The 16,310-nt window shown below is 24.2% G+C and overlaps 4 protein-coding genes across 4 annotated transcripts; 3 read left to right on the top strand and 1 right to left on the bottom strand.

Annotated features, from left to right (window-relative positions):
- The first annotated feature begins 3,399 nt into the window (after positions 1–3,399).
- Positions 3,400–3,798, top strand: LOC128961713 (uncharacterized). The gene has a single exon (XM_054307973.1). It carries the CDS (start codon positions 3,400–3,402, stop codon positions 3,796–3,798), a length of 399 nt encoding a protein of 132 aa, XP_054163948.1.
- A 6,324-nt stretch (positions 3,799–10,122) lies between these two features.
- On the top strand, positions 10,123–11,379 carry LOC128961712 (uncharacterized). The gene has a single exon (XM_054307972.1). The coding sequence runs from the start codon at positions 10,123–10,125 to the stop codon at positions 11,377–11,379; it is 1,257 nt and encodes a 418-aa protein (XP_054163947.1).
- Positions 11,380–12,984: 1,605 nt separating this feature from the next.
- Positions 12,985–13,558, top strand: LOC128961711 (cytochrome c oxidase assembly factor 5-like). The gene is made up of 3 exons (XM_054307971.1): positions 12,985–13,227; positions 13,322–13,423; positions 13,502–13,558. The coding sequence occupies exons 1-3, from the start codon at positions 13,117–13,119 to the stop codon at positions 13,556–13,558; spliced, it is 270 nt and encodes an 89-aa protein (XP_054163946.1). The 5' UTR covers positions 12,985–13,116.
- Positions 13,559–13,882: 324 nt separating this feature from the next.
- Positions 13,883–16,180, bottom strand: LOC128960937 (short coiled-coil protein-like). The gene is made up of 4 exons (XM_054307107.1): positions 15,654–16,180; positions 14,474–14,743; positions 14,323–14,409; positions 13,883–14,246 (listed from the first exon to the last, which is right to left on the bottom strand). Exons 2-4 carry the CDS (start codon positions 14,691–14,693, stop codon positions 14,089–14,091), a joined length of 465 nt encoding a protein of 154 aa, XP_054163082.1. The 5' UTR covers positions 14,694–14,743; positions 15,654–16,180; the 3' UTR covers positions 13,883–14,088.
- Between the last annotated feature and the right edge of the window lie 130 nt (positions 16,181–16,310).

The following is a 16,310-nucleotide window of genomic DNA, read 5'->3' as shown; positions in this document are numbered from 1 at the left end:
ATGATAGAAGATTAGATTCTTTATTACCATTTAAAAATTTTGCAAACTTTAATAATATATCATATCCAGTTACTCTTAAAGATATTAAAAAGTTTGAAAATTTAAATAAACATTTAGAAATAAGAATAAATATATATGGAATTGACAGCGGATTTTCAGAAAATACTCATTCTGTTATACCTATTTACATATCTAAAAAGAAAGCTATTCACACTATAAAATTACTATATTACAATGATCATTTTTATTTTATTAAAAATTTTAATAGATTATGTGGTAACTATTCATCAATTAATCATTATTTTTGTAAAAATTGTTTAAGTGGGTTTCAAACTAAGGTTAGACTAGAGAATCATAAATATTTGTGTCAACATTTTAATCCTTCTGCTGCTGTAATGCCTAAAAATGATATAATGAAATTTACACAAATTAATTTTATGTATAGATATCCATTTGTTATTTATGCTGATTTTGAATCACTTTTAGTTAAAGATAATCAGATGATTAATAAAAAGTCTAGGCAAATACATAAACATGTTGCTTCAGGATTTTCTTTAGTAGTCGTAAAAAATGAAAGTGAAATATATTACAAAAATGTATATACTGGTAAAAATTGTCTAAATAAATTTTTAAGTATACTCACTACAGTATCTTATTTAATTTATGGTGAAATAAGTAACCCAAAATCAATGATAATAACTGAAAATGAAAAAATAAAACACCACTTAGATCACATTTGTCATTTGTGTAAATTACCATTTAATGATTCTCTAAATGAAAAAGTTTATGATCATGATCATATGACTGGAAAATATAGAGGTGCTGCCCATAATTTATGTAATTTATTATATCAAATCCCCAAAAAAATTCCTTTATTTTTTCATAATTTAAAAAATTACGATTCTCATTTTATTGTAAATAGTTTAAGTAATAATTATTTTAGTAAATGTACTATTATTCCCAATTCAATGGAAAAATTTCTTGCACTTGAATTAGATAATTTAAAAATATTAGATTCTTGTCAATTTTTAAATGATAGTCTAGATAGACTTGTAAAAAATTTAAAAGCTTCAAATGGTAATTTTTCAATTACAAAATCTGTTTTTGAAGAAAAAATACCAATTAACGATATAGAATTATTATTTAGAAAATGTCCTTACCCTTATGAATATCTTGATGATTGGTCTCGCTTTAAAGAAACCAAATTACCATCAATTGATGAATTTTATTCACATTTATCTGCATCTACTATAAGTTCAGATGATTATAATTATGTTTTAAAAGTATGGGAAAAATTTAAATTTAAAAATATTAAAGAATTTCAAAACTTTTATTGTTTGTTAGATACATGTCTATTAGCTGATGTTTTTCAAACATTTCGAAATATGATTTATAATACCTATCAATTAGACCCCTGTCATTTTTACAGTATTCCTGGTTTATCATGGTGTGCTGCTTTAAAAATGACAAAAATAGAAATTGAATTATTAAAAGATATTGATATGTATATGCTAATAGAAAAAGGTATCAGAGGAGGAATCTGTAATATAATGAAAAGATATGCAATTGCAAACAATAAATATTGTAATAATTATGATAATTCAAAAGAGAAATCATTTTTAGCTCATTTTGATGTTAATAATTTATATGGAAAAAGTTTAAGTGAAAAACTTCCATTAAGTAATTTTCAATGGATTAATTTAGAAATTTTAAATATTATTGATTGGTCAAATATAAATACAGAAAATGAATTTGGTTATATATTAGAATGTGATCTTGAATACCCTAGTGAATTACACGATTTACACAAAGATTTCCCACTTGCTCCAGAAAAAAATAAAGTTACAAATAATCAGCTAAGTTTATATCAAACTAATTTGTTAACAAAACTAAAGCAATTTGGTTATCGTAGATATCCTACAGAAAAATTATTATTAACTTTGAATGATAAAAACAATTATATTATTCATTTTAAAACATTAAAATTATATTTAGAACTAGGATTGAAAATAAAAGCAATACATAGAGGTATCAAATTTAAACAAAGCAATTTTTTAAAACAATATATTTCTATAAATACTGAATTAAGAAAAAAAGCTAATAATGATTTTGAAAAAGACTTATACAAATTAATGAATAATTCAGTATTTGGTAAAAGTATTGAAGATAAAAGAAAGCATGTTAACGTTAAAGTCGCCTTAAATAGAAATCAAGCAAATAAATGTATTCAGAAATTAAATTTTGATACATTTCAAATACTAAATGAAGATATTACATTAATTAAAATGAAAAAAACAAGTGTAGTCTTAGATAAACCTATTTTTATTGGTTTTACTGTATTAGAATTATCTAAACATTATATGTATACTTTGCATTACAAAGCATTTAAAAATTATTATAAAAAAAATATTCAATTGTTATATACTGATACTGATAGCTTAATTTATGAAATTAAAACAAACAATTTGTATAAAGATTTAAAAAATTATTTAAATCCTTTAATGGATTTTAGTAACTTTGATACAAACCATTTCTTATATAATGAAAAAAATAAAAAAGCAATTGGATATTTAAAATCAGAATATGGTGATAAAGTTATGAATGAATTTGTTGGATTAAAGCCGAAATTATATTCTATTTTATATGATAATATAGAAAATAAAAAAGTTGCTAAAGGCGTACAAAAAAATGTAATTAAAAATAATTTAACACATGATATTTATAAAAATGTTCTGTTAAATGAAAAATATTATAATACATCTATGACAACAATTCAATCAAAACAACATATGCTTAAAACATTATCTATTAATAAGTTTGTGTTTCATCCTATGGACGATAAGAACTATATATTATCAGATGGAGTTTCATGTCTTCCATTTGGACATAATTCATTAAAACATTAATATTTTTTTAGTTACAGACAATATGAATAATGTATATAAGGAATTAATCATTAACGGAGACAAAATTAATCCACTTGTATCAATAACACCACTAAATTTTCATGCAGTGAAACCAATGACTAAAGTTGTTTTATATGTAAATAACTTAAACGAAATACCAGCTAATTATATGGGAACATTTATTAAAAATGAAGATTTAGATGTTAAAGATATTGTCTGCAAGTTGTTTTATGTTGAAAACAAAAATTCAGACATTATGCAAATTGTTTTGTGGAATATATCTAAAACTAACACATTGTACATTAAACCAAACGAGTCTCTTGGAAAATGTTATATTGATTGTCTTAATTATTTGGATGAACGTCGTATCACAGATTATAAACTTAATTTAAGTTATGATATTATTTCAAAAGGTATGTTTAACTAATACTAAATATGTAATAATCTAATTATAAGATTAATTATTTTTTTAGATGAACAATTAAAAATAAATATGGATTTTGGATCGTGTCTTCCTACCAGAGGTACATCAAAAAGCGCTGGATTAGATTTATACTCAAATGAGGATAAAATGATATTGCCATCTCAACGCAAACTTGTTTCAACTGGATTAAGCATTTACATGCCAAATAATTCATTTGGCTTTATTGCTCCAAGAAGTTCATTAGCAGTTAAAGGGATAGATATTGGAGCCGGAATTGTAGATTTTGATTATACTGGAATTGTAAAAGTGTTGGTTATTAACAACAGTAAATTGGCTTTCAACATTGCACCTGGAGATCGTATTGCCCAACTCATAGTGTTACCATACAAAAAGGTTACTCCATATATTGGTTATATTCCACAGACTGAACGAGGAAATGGTGGATTTGGCTCAACTAATGCTATATAATTTCTATTATTATATACTTATTTGGTGGAGGGTTTAATTTTATAATTATTTTTATATATAATTTAATAATTTACACAAATTATTTGTTTTAATAATTTTATTTTAAAATAAAAATTTTTAAATTTTAAATGTATTTAATATTTAATTATAAGAAATAATATATTTATTTTCTAGATGAACCATTTTTGTAAGAATTTCAGCATCTGTAAATAAATTGTATTATTATATATTGTAAGTTTTTAAAATAATACAATTTACTTACCATATAGTTGTTTTTGCAGTATTTATTTGATTATCATTATTTATTTTAATAAATTGTGGGTTAAAATATTTATTATGAGTATTTTTACAAAAATTATACATAAACTCAGCTTTTTCTTTTGCACACAAAGGTTTTAAAGTAACTTTTAGTTTTTCGTGCAAATAACATGGATTAGAATTAGTATCTTTTGTAATTTCGGTCATTATATCATTATCTGTTGGAATCATTGTGGATGAAAATATATTTAAGTTCTCTATATTTATGATATATTGTCCAAATCCAGCTTTATATAATAGACTTTTAATTCCATCATCGTTTTTACAAACTGCTATATATTTTGCATGTGTATTGGTATTTAAGTGATATAAAGTTTTGATTACAGGTACAATTTCGCTTGGTGATAATCCAAATTCAAATTTTTTATCAAATTTAATCCCATGAATATTATCTTCCATATAATCTATGACAAATTGATTAGTTACATCGATTTTAGATTTATTAATTCTATAGTTGAATGGTATTGATGATGATAAATTATTATAACAAAATCCAAGTTCTCGCAAATAAAAGCCACCATCGATTTTATAACCATTAGTGCACATAATTATTTTAATATTTTCAAAATCTGGGTTTATGAAAGCCATGTTTTATTAACTGTCTAAATTTCAAAATAATTTTTGATTTTATAATATAATTTCAAGGTTATATTTCAAATAAAAACTATAAAAGTATATATAAATGTAAATAACCAATCATATTATTTATAATACTTTTATATTAACAGTAACCATGAATAATTATGATTTAACCTTGACACACCCTTCACGTATTTTAGTATGTGGACCATCAAGTAGTGGTAAAACAACTTTCGTATCAAATTTAATTGAAAACATGTATGAGTTATTTGGATTATATTTTGACAAAATAATATATTGTTCATCTCAAGGATTCTCAGATTATAATTCAATACATGGAATTCATATAAATAAAATAAATACTTTTAATAATGATGTAATAAATGACCTTGATTCAAGCCATAATAATTTAATTGTTTTAGATGACTGTATGCATACAGTTTCTAATGACTTACTTGTTAGTGATTTATTTACAAAATTAAGTCATCATAAAAATATTACCGTAATTTTATTGTTACAAAATTTGTTTCCAAAAAGTAAATATATGAGAGATATTTCAACTAATAGTACATATATTGTGCTTATGAGTAATCCACGTGAAACATTACAAATTAAAATTCTTAGCTCGCAAATAGATGCAAATAATTCTAAATTTATATATGATAGCTATATAGATGCTACTAAAAACAAACCGTACAGTTATTTATTTTTAGATTTTAATCAACACACATCAAATGATGTAAGAGTACGTACAAACATTTTTCCAAATGAAACACCAAAATACATTTATATTAAATCAAAATAAATTAAAAAATATTAAAAATTGTGAAAACTCTCTGAAACAAATCGTTAATACTAAATCTACAAAACAAAGACAAAAGTTAATAAAATTAGCTAAAATCTGTGTCATAAATTCAATATCTGAAATAGCTAAAAACTGTCTGCATGGTAACTTACCAATAAAAAATTGTGATTTTAAAAAATTAAATAATAATAAAAAATTATTAAGAAAACTTGCAACAAAGACTTCAGTTATAAAACGTAAAAAATATCTTAAACAACAAGGAGGAAATATTTTGCTGAATATATTGATTGCTTCTGCTTTAAAGTTACTTTACAAATCTATATATAATGAGTTTCAAAAAAATGCAAATTGTTCAAAATGAGAATAAACATCAAAATGATATAAGTAACTTAGTTAAATATCAAACACCAAAAAATTTTTTAGTAATGAATGACTTGGATAAAGAAATAGAATCTATATTATCTAGCAATATTGATGAAAGAATTAAAGCTAAGTTATATGCAGAAGCTCTAAGAAAATTTTTGATATTTAAAAATAATATCGATCAAACAGAGGAAAAAGCATGCCTTGATATAACAAGTGCTGTAATAGCTTCCAAATCAGATGATGATGATAAACAAAAAGAAATTATAAACGTAAAAACTCCAAAAATTAAAACTCCAAAATTTAAAGAGATTGAAGCAGATTGTGACATAACCCCAGATATAAATAAAAATAAAAGAAAATATACTTACAATTTTAAAGCACCTAGTAAAAAATTAAAAGAACGGGAAGAATATTTAAACATAACACCTAAAGGATTATTTAAAAGAAATTATAAGACAAATGATAAAAGTTTAAAAAAATTTTAAAAGTAAAATCATTTATAAAAGATCTACGATCCCAACGAGTCGATATATCTCCAAAAAATACAAATTTAGTTAAAAAAGATAAATATAAAGAACATATGAAAACACCAGCAAGTTTTCGTTCTAAAGTTATACGTGCTAAGTACCCTAAAAATGTTAGACAAGCCATTAACTGGGAAAAATATTAATCATATACTCAAAAAATATTATTATAATACAAAATATTATTCTAGTTTTAGTACGCCTCTTAAACTTTATAAATATGTTAAAAACATTTATTCTAATATAACATTAAATCAAGTTAAACAATGGCTTTTAAATCAATCGACTCATACAGTTCATCGATATCCAAAATTTAATTTTAAACGTAATCCAATAGTGTCTAAACATATTGATGAGAATTGGCAGGCAGATTTAATTGAAATAACAAAACCAAAATCGAATAATAATTTTCGTTATATATTAATGATTATTGATAACTTATCAAAATATGGATGGGCTATACCATTGAAATATAAAAATGCTGATGTGGTTAAAAAAGCAATAATTTACATAATGCAGTCATCTAAACGTAAACCAATAATATTGTCTACTGATGCAGGAAGAGAATTTACAAATAAAAAATTAAAAAAATATTTGCGATGGAGAAAAATTAAACATTTAATATTACGTGAYAMATCTAAAGCWRKAACAGTTGAACGTTGGAATAGAACRATAAAAGAAAAAATTCAAAAATATTTGTTTTATAATAAAACTGATAATTTTATTGATGTTTTGAATAATATTATTTTAACATATAATAATACAGTGCATAGTCGTACAAAATACAAACCAGTTGATGTCACTAAAGAAAATGAAAAATATGTTTATAATAATTTATATCATACAAATATTATAAGAGAAAAACAAATATATAAAATTGGTGACAAAGTTAAAATTAAATTACTCAGAAATATTTTTGATAAAGGGTATTTAGAAAATTATAGTACTGAAATATTTACAATTCATAAAATTTTATATACTTCACCTTTTTATAAATATAAAGTGCGTGATAAATCAGGAACAATTATTCGTGGTTCGTATTATGCAAAAGAATTAATTAAAATTAATTAAAATGGATTATTTCAGAGAAAACGAAAATCAAATTTTTCATTTAACAAATGATAGTGATAAATGTGAGCTTAATGTAAATTTTAATGAAACAATAAAATACAATGTACCGATGGAATGTGCTTTGGCAGAATTGATAATTCCTAAAAAACTAGATCAAAAGGATTTATTAAGTGATTTGGAAATAACTTTTAATTTAAAATGGATAATGGATTTATCAGATGATGAAATTGATGTAGTAAATTCAGTAATAGATTTACTTGAAACAACAGATAAAACAGTAAATTCAATTAATGTACTAGAAAATGAAAATTATAAATATGGTAACCATTACATTGAAAAGATAAACTTAAATCATTCAACAACTAAACATTGGCGTGAAAATTTGAAACAGCTGATTAGTGATTTAAACGTAAAAGCTAATAACTTAATAAACGAAAAATATAAAGAAATATTATATATGAAAGACTGTGAACCTAGTGATTTAAATAAAAAATGGATTATAAATCCATTTGAATTTTCGTTTGAGAAACATATATATAAATTAAAAAATGGAAATTTTGCTATTGATTTAAAAGATCCATTTATACCCAAAACCAGTGAAATAATTGCACCAACCGACAAATATAAAACCTATAAATATTATAGTTTAAGAGGTTTATTTTATTTAGAATTTAATGATAAATTAAAAAAATTGCTAGGATTTAATAAATACAATATTGCAAATATAAAAACTAGTTTAAATATATTGAAAAAGCCAATTCCTACATCAGAATCTGAATCAGAATTGAATATATTACGTAATAACATTGATGACATTAAACATTTTGTAACTGACGTGCAGCCAATTAAAGTCTCTCAAACTATTAATTATTTTCACATATATTGTGATATAATAGAAGAATCTTATTATAATAATAGTAAATTAAATTTATTACGTGTCATACCCACAGCAATTAGCGAAAAAGATGACTTTATGAAATTTGATTTTGATATTAAACATTTTGTACCATTAAAATTTAATGAATTTAATTCAATAAAGCTTTATATAAAAGACGATAGTAACAATGATTTACTACTTAGATATGGTAAAATGATAGCTATATTAATAATAAGACCACAAAAATTGTTTTAAAAATGTTATCATCCTATAATAATAAATTTTATTTATATTTAACAAATAAAAATAATAACTGTGAAATAAATTATTATTTTAATCCACCAATAAAATTTGAAAATAATATGGAATGTGCACTAGAAGAACTAATAATTCCTAAAAAGTTAAGTGAAAAGCAAATTGTTGATAATTTAAATATCCGATTTCATATGAAATGGGTTATGGATCAAGATATAAGACATATTGGTGATCATTCAGAGATAAATTTTATGTACATACCAACAAACACAAATTATACTAAAGGTGATCATATAACAATTGATTACAATTTAGATAAAATTAATTGGGTAGATAGTTTTAAAAAAACAGTAACAGAAATTAATGAAAAAATCGAAGATTTAATACTTGAACGTTTTCCACAAGTTTATTTTTTACCTAATTACCATCCTACATATTTATCTAAAAAATTAGATAATTTAGGAAAACGTGCAAATCAATGGATAATAAACAAATTATCATTTAATTTTAATGAATCTAATAATCAATTTTCATTGACAAATGGTAATTTTGCTATTTATTGTAAAAATATAAAAGGTAATGATTATGATCACAATTTAAAAATTCAATTACCTGACCCAAATATCACCCCAACTGAATTTATCGCTTTTTATAAATTACGTGGTATTGTTTATTTAGAATTAAACGATACATTACAAAAATTATTAGGAATAAAAGATTACAATACACTTAATCTACCACAAACAATTAGATTAGGGGGTGGGTATTACGAAGGAAACCCATCATATATTAGTGAAGAAATATTTAGAAAAAATATGGAGATTGTGCAGCCAATTATATCCAATACTAAACCAGTAGATATTAACAATACAATTCATTATTTACAAATATATTGCGATATTGTTAAACAATCCTTTTTTAATAATAAAAAAGTTAGTTTATTAAGAGTTATACCCACTTACATAAATGAAAATGATAATTTTATGAAATTTAGTTTTAAACAAAAAAGTTTTCTACCAATAAAATATAATGAAATTCATTCTATACAATTAAAAATAACTGATGATAATGATAATAATTTGTTAATAAATGAAGGTAATATATTAGTATTACTTATATTTAGACCTAAGCGACTATATAGTTAGTTAAGTTTTTGTCTTTGACATGTTCACATTAAATAAAAATGCATGATTACACAAAATACTATTGTAATCAAGCAAAGCAAACTAATCAAACTGGTGCTGGACAGCCAATACAAGGCATAAATCAATTAGAACCTAATAATTTTGACTTTTTACCGTTTAAAACAAAACCAATTTCTACTAATAAAATTGCTAATAAACAATCTGGTTTAAAACGTAAACCAAGAAATAAACAGCCACGTCATCGATCTAGGAAAAAAACTACTAAAAAAATAATTAAACGCAAGTCTAAAAAATCTTGTCGTCGTAAAATCAAATCAAAAAAATTGGATATATTTATGTAAAATGAATGAAATATTAAAAAACGAACTTGATTTATTTCAACGTATGCCATATCAAGGTGCCATTGAAGGTTCTCAAATAATACAATATCGTCCAAAAGCGCCTATTGCTGATACAAATACTATAGAGTTTGAAATCCAGGCATCTACAGATGAATACATTTATATGCCTGATATTTTTTTATGGTTAAAATACAAAGTAATAAATCAAAATGGCAATGATTTTGCAGATACTTTAGGAACTGAAGATAATTATAGTCCTGTGAATTATGTACTTAACACTGCATTCGATCAATTAGCAATATATTTAGGAAATACTTTAGTGTCTCAAGCATCTAAAAACTACAATTACCTATCATTTATTGAAGCTGTAACTAATATTACTAATATATCAAATCAATCAATTAGTCCAAGTGGATTTGTTACATCATATTGGAATAGTGATTATGAGTATGACAAACCTGACCCTATTTTGTTAAAAATGGTACGTAAAAGTACACCAGTGTCTTTGTATGGTAAATTACATGGTCCTATTTTTACAACTAATCGATTGTTAATTAGTGGTGTACCAATAAAATTGATTTTTACAAAAGCACCGCCTTGTTGGCCTGTTATTGGAAAAGATGGATGGTGGACAAATGATACATTTCCTCATTTAAAAATAATGGACATGAGTTTGTTTGTAAGAAAAGTAAAAATTGCACCAAACATTTTAAATGCTCACGCGCAAGCATTGCGTTTATCACGAGCAATTTATCCTATTAAAAGACCATTTACTAAAGTTGTAAATTTAAGTGCTGGACAATCATCATTTAATATTGATAACGTAATAATTGGACAACTGCCACATAAATTAATTTTAGGATTAGTTACAGAAATTGCATATAATGGCAACAATCGTTATGACCCTCTAAAGTTTTCACATAATAATCTTACTTATTTAGCATTAAATGTTAACGGAGAAATGTTACCTAAGCTACCTTTTCAACCAAATTATGATATACACTATTATACTCGAGAGTATCACGATTTTCTATTAAATATTGGTGCAAATGCAGTAAATTTTCCTCCACCTATTGATTATACAAATTATAAAACTGGTCGATGTTTATATGCATTTAATTTAAATAGTGATTATAGTTTTCCAGAAAATTACATAAATGTACCAAAAAGTGGTTATATAAATATCGATATTAAATTTAAACAAAATTTAGAAAACGCATTAAAACTTATAGTTTATGCTGTTTTCGATAACACAATTGAAATTGATGAAAATAGAAACGTTACTGTAGATTACTCATAATCATGTATACAAATGAAATAATGAGTTATATTAAAAAAGATAAATATGTTTCAAAAGAATTTTGCGGTGTTAAATCATTAGACATGCTACCAAAATATAAAATTAAAAAGCCTTGTGGATTTATTGTTAATACGCAAAAATCAACGTTTCCAGGAGAACATTGGGTTGCAATATATTTACCTAAGACGGGACCAATAGAATACTTTGATTCATTTGGATTTCCTCCAAAACATAAAGAAATAATTAATTTTATTAAAAATAATGGAGACAATTATATATATAATAAATTTCATATACAAAATATAAATAGTTTAACTTGTGGAAAATATTGTTTATTTTATATAATCTTACGTTCAAAAAAAGTTAAATTAAAAAATATTATAAATTTTTTCTTTAAAAATACTAAATATAACGAATATATTATTTTCTCTATATTTAAAAATAAATAAATATTTTAAAAATAAAATCATGAAAACTGTTAAATTTAATGATAATATTCAAGTAAAAATTATGTATGTTTGGCCATATGCCTCTAAGCAAGCTAGAATATCTAACTGGCATTGGATTGTATGGGACAGACGTCTTCATGAAACTAAGTGTAAACTTATTGGAGAAAATATATCGTACGCTTTAGAAAAAGAATTTAGAGATAAAATATTTAATGAACGTTTTAATAAAATAATTTAAATATAAAATAAAAATTAAATTTTAGCAAATATAAACTTTCTGTTTTATTTCTATTAAACAATTACAAATTGGACAATTTGATATTTTTAAATTACAGTCTGTACAAGTTAATTGATGACAACATGGCAACAGTACACTATTTATTTCATTTACAAAACATATTTTACATAGTAATTGATCATTAATACATTTAATATTTTTTTTACATATTATTTGATGATTTATACTTTTATTAGTAATTTTTAAATTATTAATTTTTGAAATCAATTCTTCGAACTTGGGTAAAAGTACTTTGTTTCGCTTTTCACTTTCATGTATTTCAACACATGTTTTGATAAATGATTGACTTTTCTTTTCGCTGAGATACTTGCATGTCGGGTAATATTTTGCATGTTCTATCCATGGATCATCACCTGGTTCCCAACAATAAAGTCCWCCATTACATTCAAAGCATTTCATAATATCTTCATGGCCAACATAATATAAACCAGCATCTGCAAACCGATTGAAGTTGTTTGATATTAATTCATCTAAAACACAATTTTCAAATGAAGAAAGTCTATTTTCAAATAAATTATAATTAATATCTAGTGAATTCATTTTTAACTGTTAGAATAATGCATTTTCGCCTTCTTAAATACTATTTAATAATGTAAAAAAAATAATAAAATTATTTATTTGATTTTTATTGGTTGTTTATTTAAGGTAAACATGTTTATAATAAAGTGAAGGCTAACAACTTTTACTGTTATACATTATTATAATATAGTATAGTGTTTAATGCAATGCAATGTAATTATTATTAATATAATAATTGTATAAATTTTTCGTAGAGCTTATACCATTCAATTGTTTAATTTTTTCGTAGAGCTAAGTAGACATAAATGTCTATTTTCGTAGAGCTTGTAAAAGTATACAACACACATTGTTTATCATTGAATATAATATTGATATAACTAATAGTCTTTCATTAATTTAACAACAATTATTGTTTCAATTATTATCATCACATTTGTTAGTTGACAATCACTTGAGTTGACATCTAAGACAATGGTCAGGACATACGATACGGAAGAAGACGTGAAAGGCGACGGCCGGTCGTGTAGTGCCATACGTGAAGATCTTAAGTATTGCATTAATGTTACCGATTGTGTCCGTAAGGTATCAACAAATTTGGATAATTTTTATAAGAAATAGATTGTAATTTTGACCATCAATTATATCTCTTTACTTACACAACAACAACAACAAATAGGAGCGCAAAACTCCGCGACAATGTTTTCTTGAACATCACCCGTCTATTCCCGATGAATGTCACCAATTGAAACAATTGCTGTTTGATTGCAAACGAAGTCTGGTCTGTAATTTTTCCATCAATACTATCACTAATATATTGTTAACATTTCATTCATTTTATTTTTGTTCACACATTTAGGTTGACTTCAGGACCCGATTCAGGGGTCGCAAAGGATATTCAGGGATTGATATTTAAAATAATAGTTATAAAAAAATATAATTAAAACCTATTAATAGTCACTTTAAAATTTCGTTTTTAAATTCATTTTTATTAGTCTTTTAAAATAAAATTATTATAATTATTATTAAAATAGCTGTCATTTTGTTGACCGAAAAAAATATCGTTGCATAAGATTATTAACAACAAAAAAAACTTTATGAATAAATAAAGAGTATAATTTAATTACCTATTTATTAAAAGAAACAAAAAAAATATCAAAAAAAACCACAAAAAATATCAACGAATTTATATCATATATATATATGACTAGAAATGTATTTCTCAATTAAAATATATATAGTGTGTACTTATTTACTGAGCTTATGGTAAATCGTAGGGTAATGAGTGGATACAAAAATAATTAACAGTAAATAATATATTACATTCAAATTAATGTTATATTACGGTAATAGAGTAGGATTGGGAACAATAATTTTGTTGTTATCAATTAGCACTAAAATGTTATGCTTATAATATACTGTACAATATGAGTAAAATTGCAATTTTTATTTCTTATTATTTGTTTTTTTCTTAGACTTGGGTGATGTCGACTGAAAGACACTCGAAGCTGACATCAGATTCTCAATGTATTGACCCAATACTTGATTCTCGGACTTGAGTTTCAGGTTCTCCTCTTTGACCGAATCGACTCTTTGAGATAAATCTGTCGATATTAGAGAAAAACGTATTTTTTAATTAAATCAAAATTCAACATTTGATAGGAAGGAGTGGATACTGACCGTCGAGTGTGTTCTGTAGTTCGAGTACTTGTGTAATGAGTCGTTCCTTTTCCTCGATCTCATCTGCATTTAAATCCGGATCAAATGCTATGATAAAGACAACAAATAATTATTATTGTTTTCAAATAATTATAACCTATAAAAACTATACAATTAGGTTGAGGGGAACTATCGGTTCCATTAGTATAGACAGAGGGTATCGATTCAAAGCTTTGTCCGTCCATTTGATATCTCTGGGCTTCGCATAACTTTTCTTGACTTTGTGTCTGATTAGAGTCATCGCTAATATCGTCGGGTGCGTCCTCATCGGCCAGTGGTATATCATTCAATTGATCAGCTATACGATCGCTAGTGGCCGGTCTCTCATCCATAGCTGAGACCGTTTATTGTATATTATGTTTGCAATACTTAGTTTCAAATGCTGTCATATGATATAATTAATATAAAAAATGATACTATAATTGATATATTGATGACATTTTTTGACTAATCAATCAGTGATTGGGAGTTATTATTAGATGGGTTTTTAGACTAACGGAAGCATCAAATTTAAGTCAGTTTTATCTTACATTTATTTGTAGTTATTAAGCAATTTATACAACAAATGAAAATATATGTGATATTTGTATTAAATAAATGAAATCTAATATGATTTATGTCACTAAATAAACTACATATTTGTTAATTTTAACGGTATGTATGTTTCATATATATGTAATATAATATATATATATATATATACTGTAATACTGTACAAGTGTTTAACATGTATTTAATATAAATTGGTGTTAAACGACTCGACTCAACGATTTGCTAATTTAATTAAAGCATATTTTTATGTGAAAAATAATATATCATAATTGAAGGTAACTTTTTCATCAGTTTTTTTACTGTTAAAGCAATTGGTGCTAAAAACCGATAATTTGTCGTAACATTAAACAAACTCCGAAAAAATGTGTTAACTCTGGGAACTAACAAAATTGATAATAATATTTAATTAAAAAAAACAACTATTGATTTGTTTTGTATATAACAATGTATGTATTGTATTATAACATATAGACTATAAACTATGCGATAATATAGCATATCATTTATCAAATAACCCGATAGTTACAGCAATTGATTAATTGATATTCAATGTAACGACAAAATTGTATAATAAATACTGTAGTTATGTATCGGATATAATATTTGATATTTAAATTTAATATATATATATATATATATATCTTAAACAGTATTATATGAATTTGTATTAATAACACACATATGAATATATTGTTAAAAATTATTTAAAAAATCAATATTTAAAGTCATTTATTACTTACAATAAAATGTGATGAAAAATGATGACAAAACTCGTGTTCATTGATTGATTGCAGTCATTATAAACACAAAATTGATTTTATAATCACTTTGATATTTGACAACAAAATACAGCATTCATTCAATCAATGACTCAGTTATGCAATCAAACGGTTTGCTTATGTGATGTTTGTTGTTGTTTTCAGTGCTATCGGTGCCCGACTACAGGTGTCTATAGTTGATCGGTGTTTGTAAAAGAGAGAGAGAGAGAGAGGAGAGACTGTCTGTATATATACTGTATGAGGTTAGCCAACGATTGCATCAATTGGTCGGATGTGTGACACCAATGGATATGTTATGCTATGTTGTGTTGTGTTGTGTTGTGTTGTATGAGTCAGTCAACAGTCAACGTATGCATTGCTATGCAGTTTATAAGTGAGAGATATAGCTATAGCTGTATAGCTATTCAAACACATAATAAATTGTGAGCCACTTTTGACACCAAAAAATTGATACGATATGTCAGATGAGATTAAAAATGTTATTTTATTTTTATCATTATTTATATAAATATATGTATTTTGTTTTTATTTGCAACTTTTTTCTCCAAAACACAACAAAATTATTATTAGTATATATTTGATAGCTTTAAATCTGTGATAAAAATTTGTTTTAACCAA

This window comes from Oppia nitens, unplaced genomic scaffold, assembly GCF_028296485.1.
Source record: "Oppia nitens isolate AA-2021 unplaced genomic scaffold, nextdenovo-longstitch-racon4-pilon3 scaffold5_pilon_pilon_pilon, whole genome shotgun sequence".
Taxonomy (NCBI): Eukaryota; Metazoa; Arthropoda; class Arachnida; order Sarcoptiformes; family Oppiidae; genus Oppia; species Oppia nitens.
Note: the sequence above shows the minus strand (reverse complement) of the source record. Positions and strands in the feature narration are given on the sequence as shown.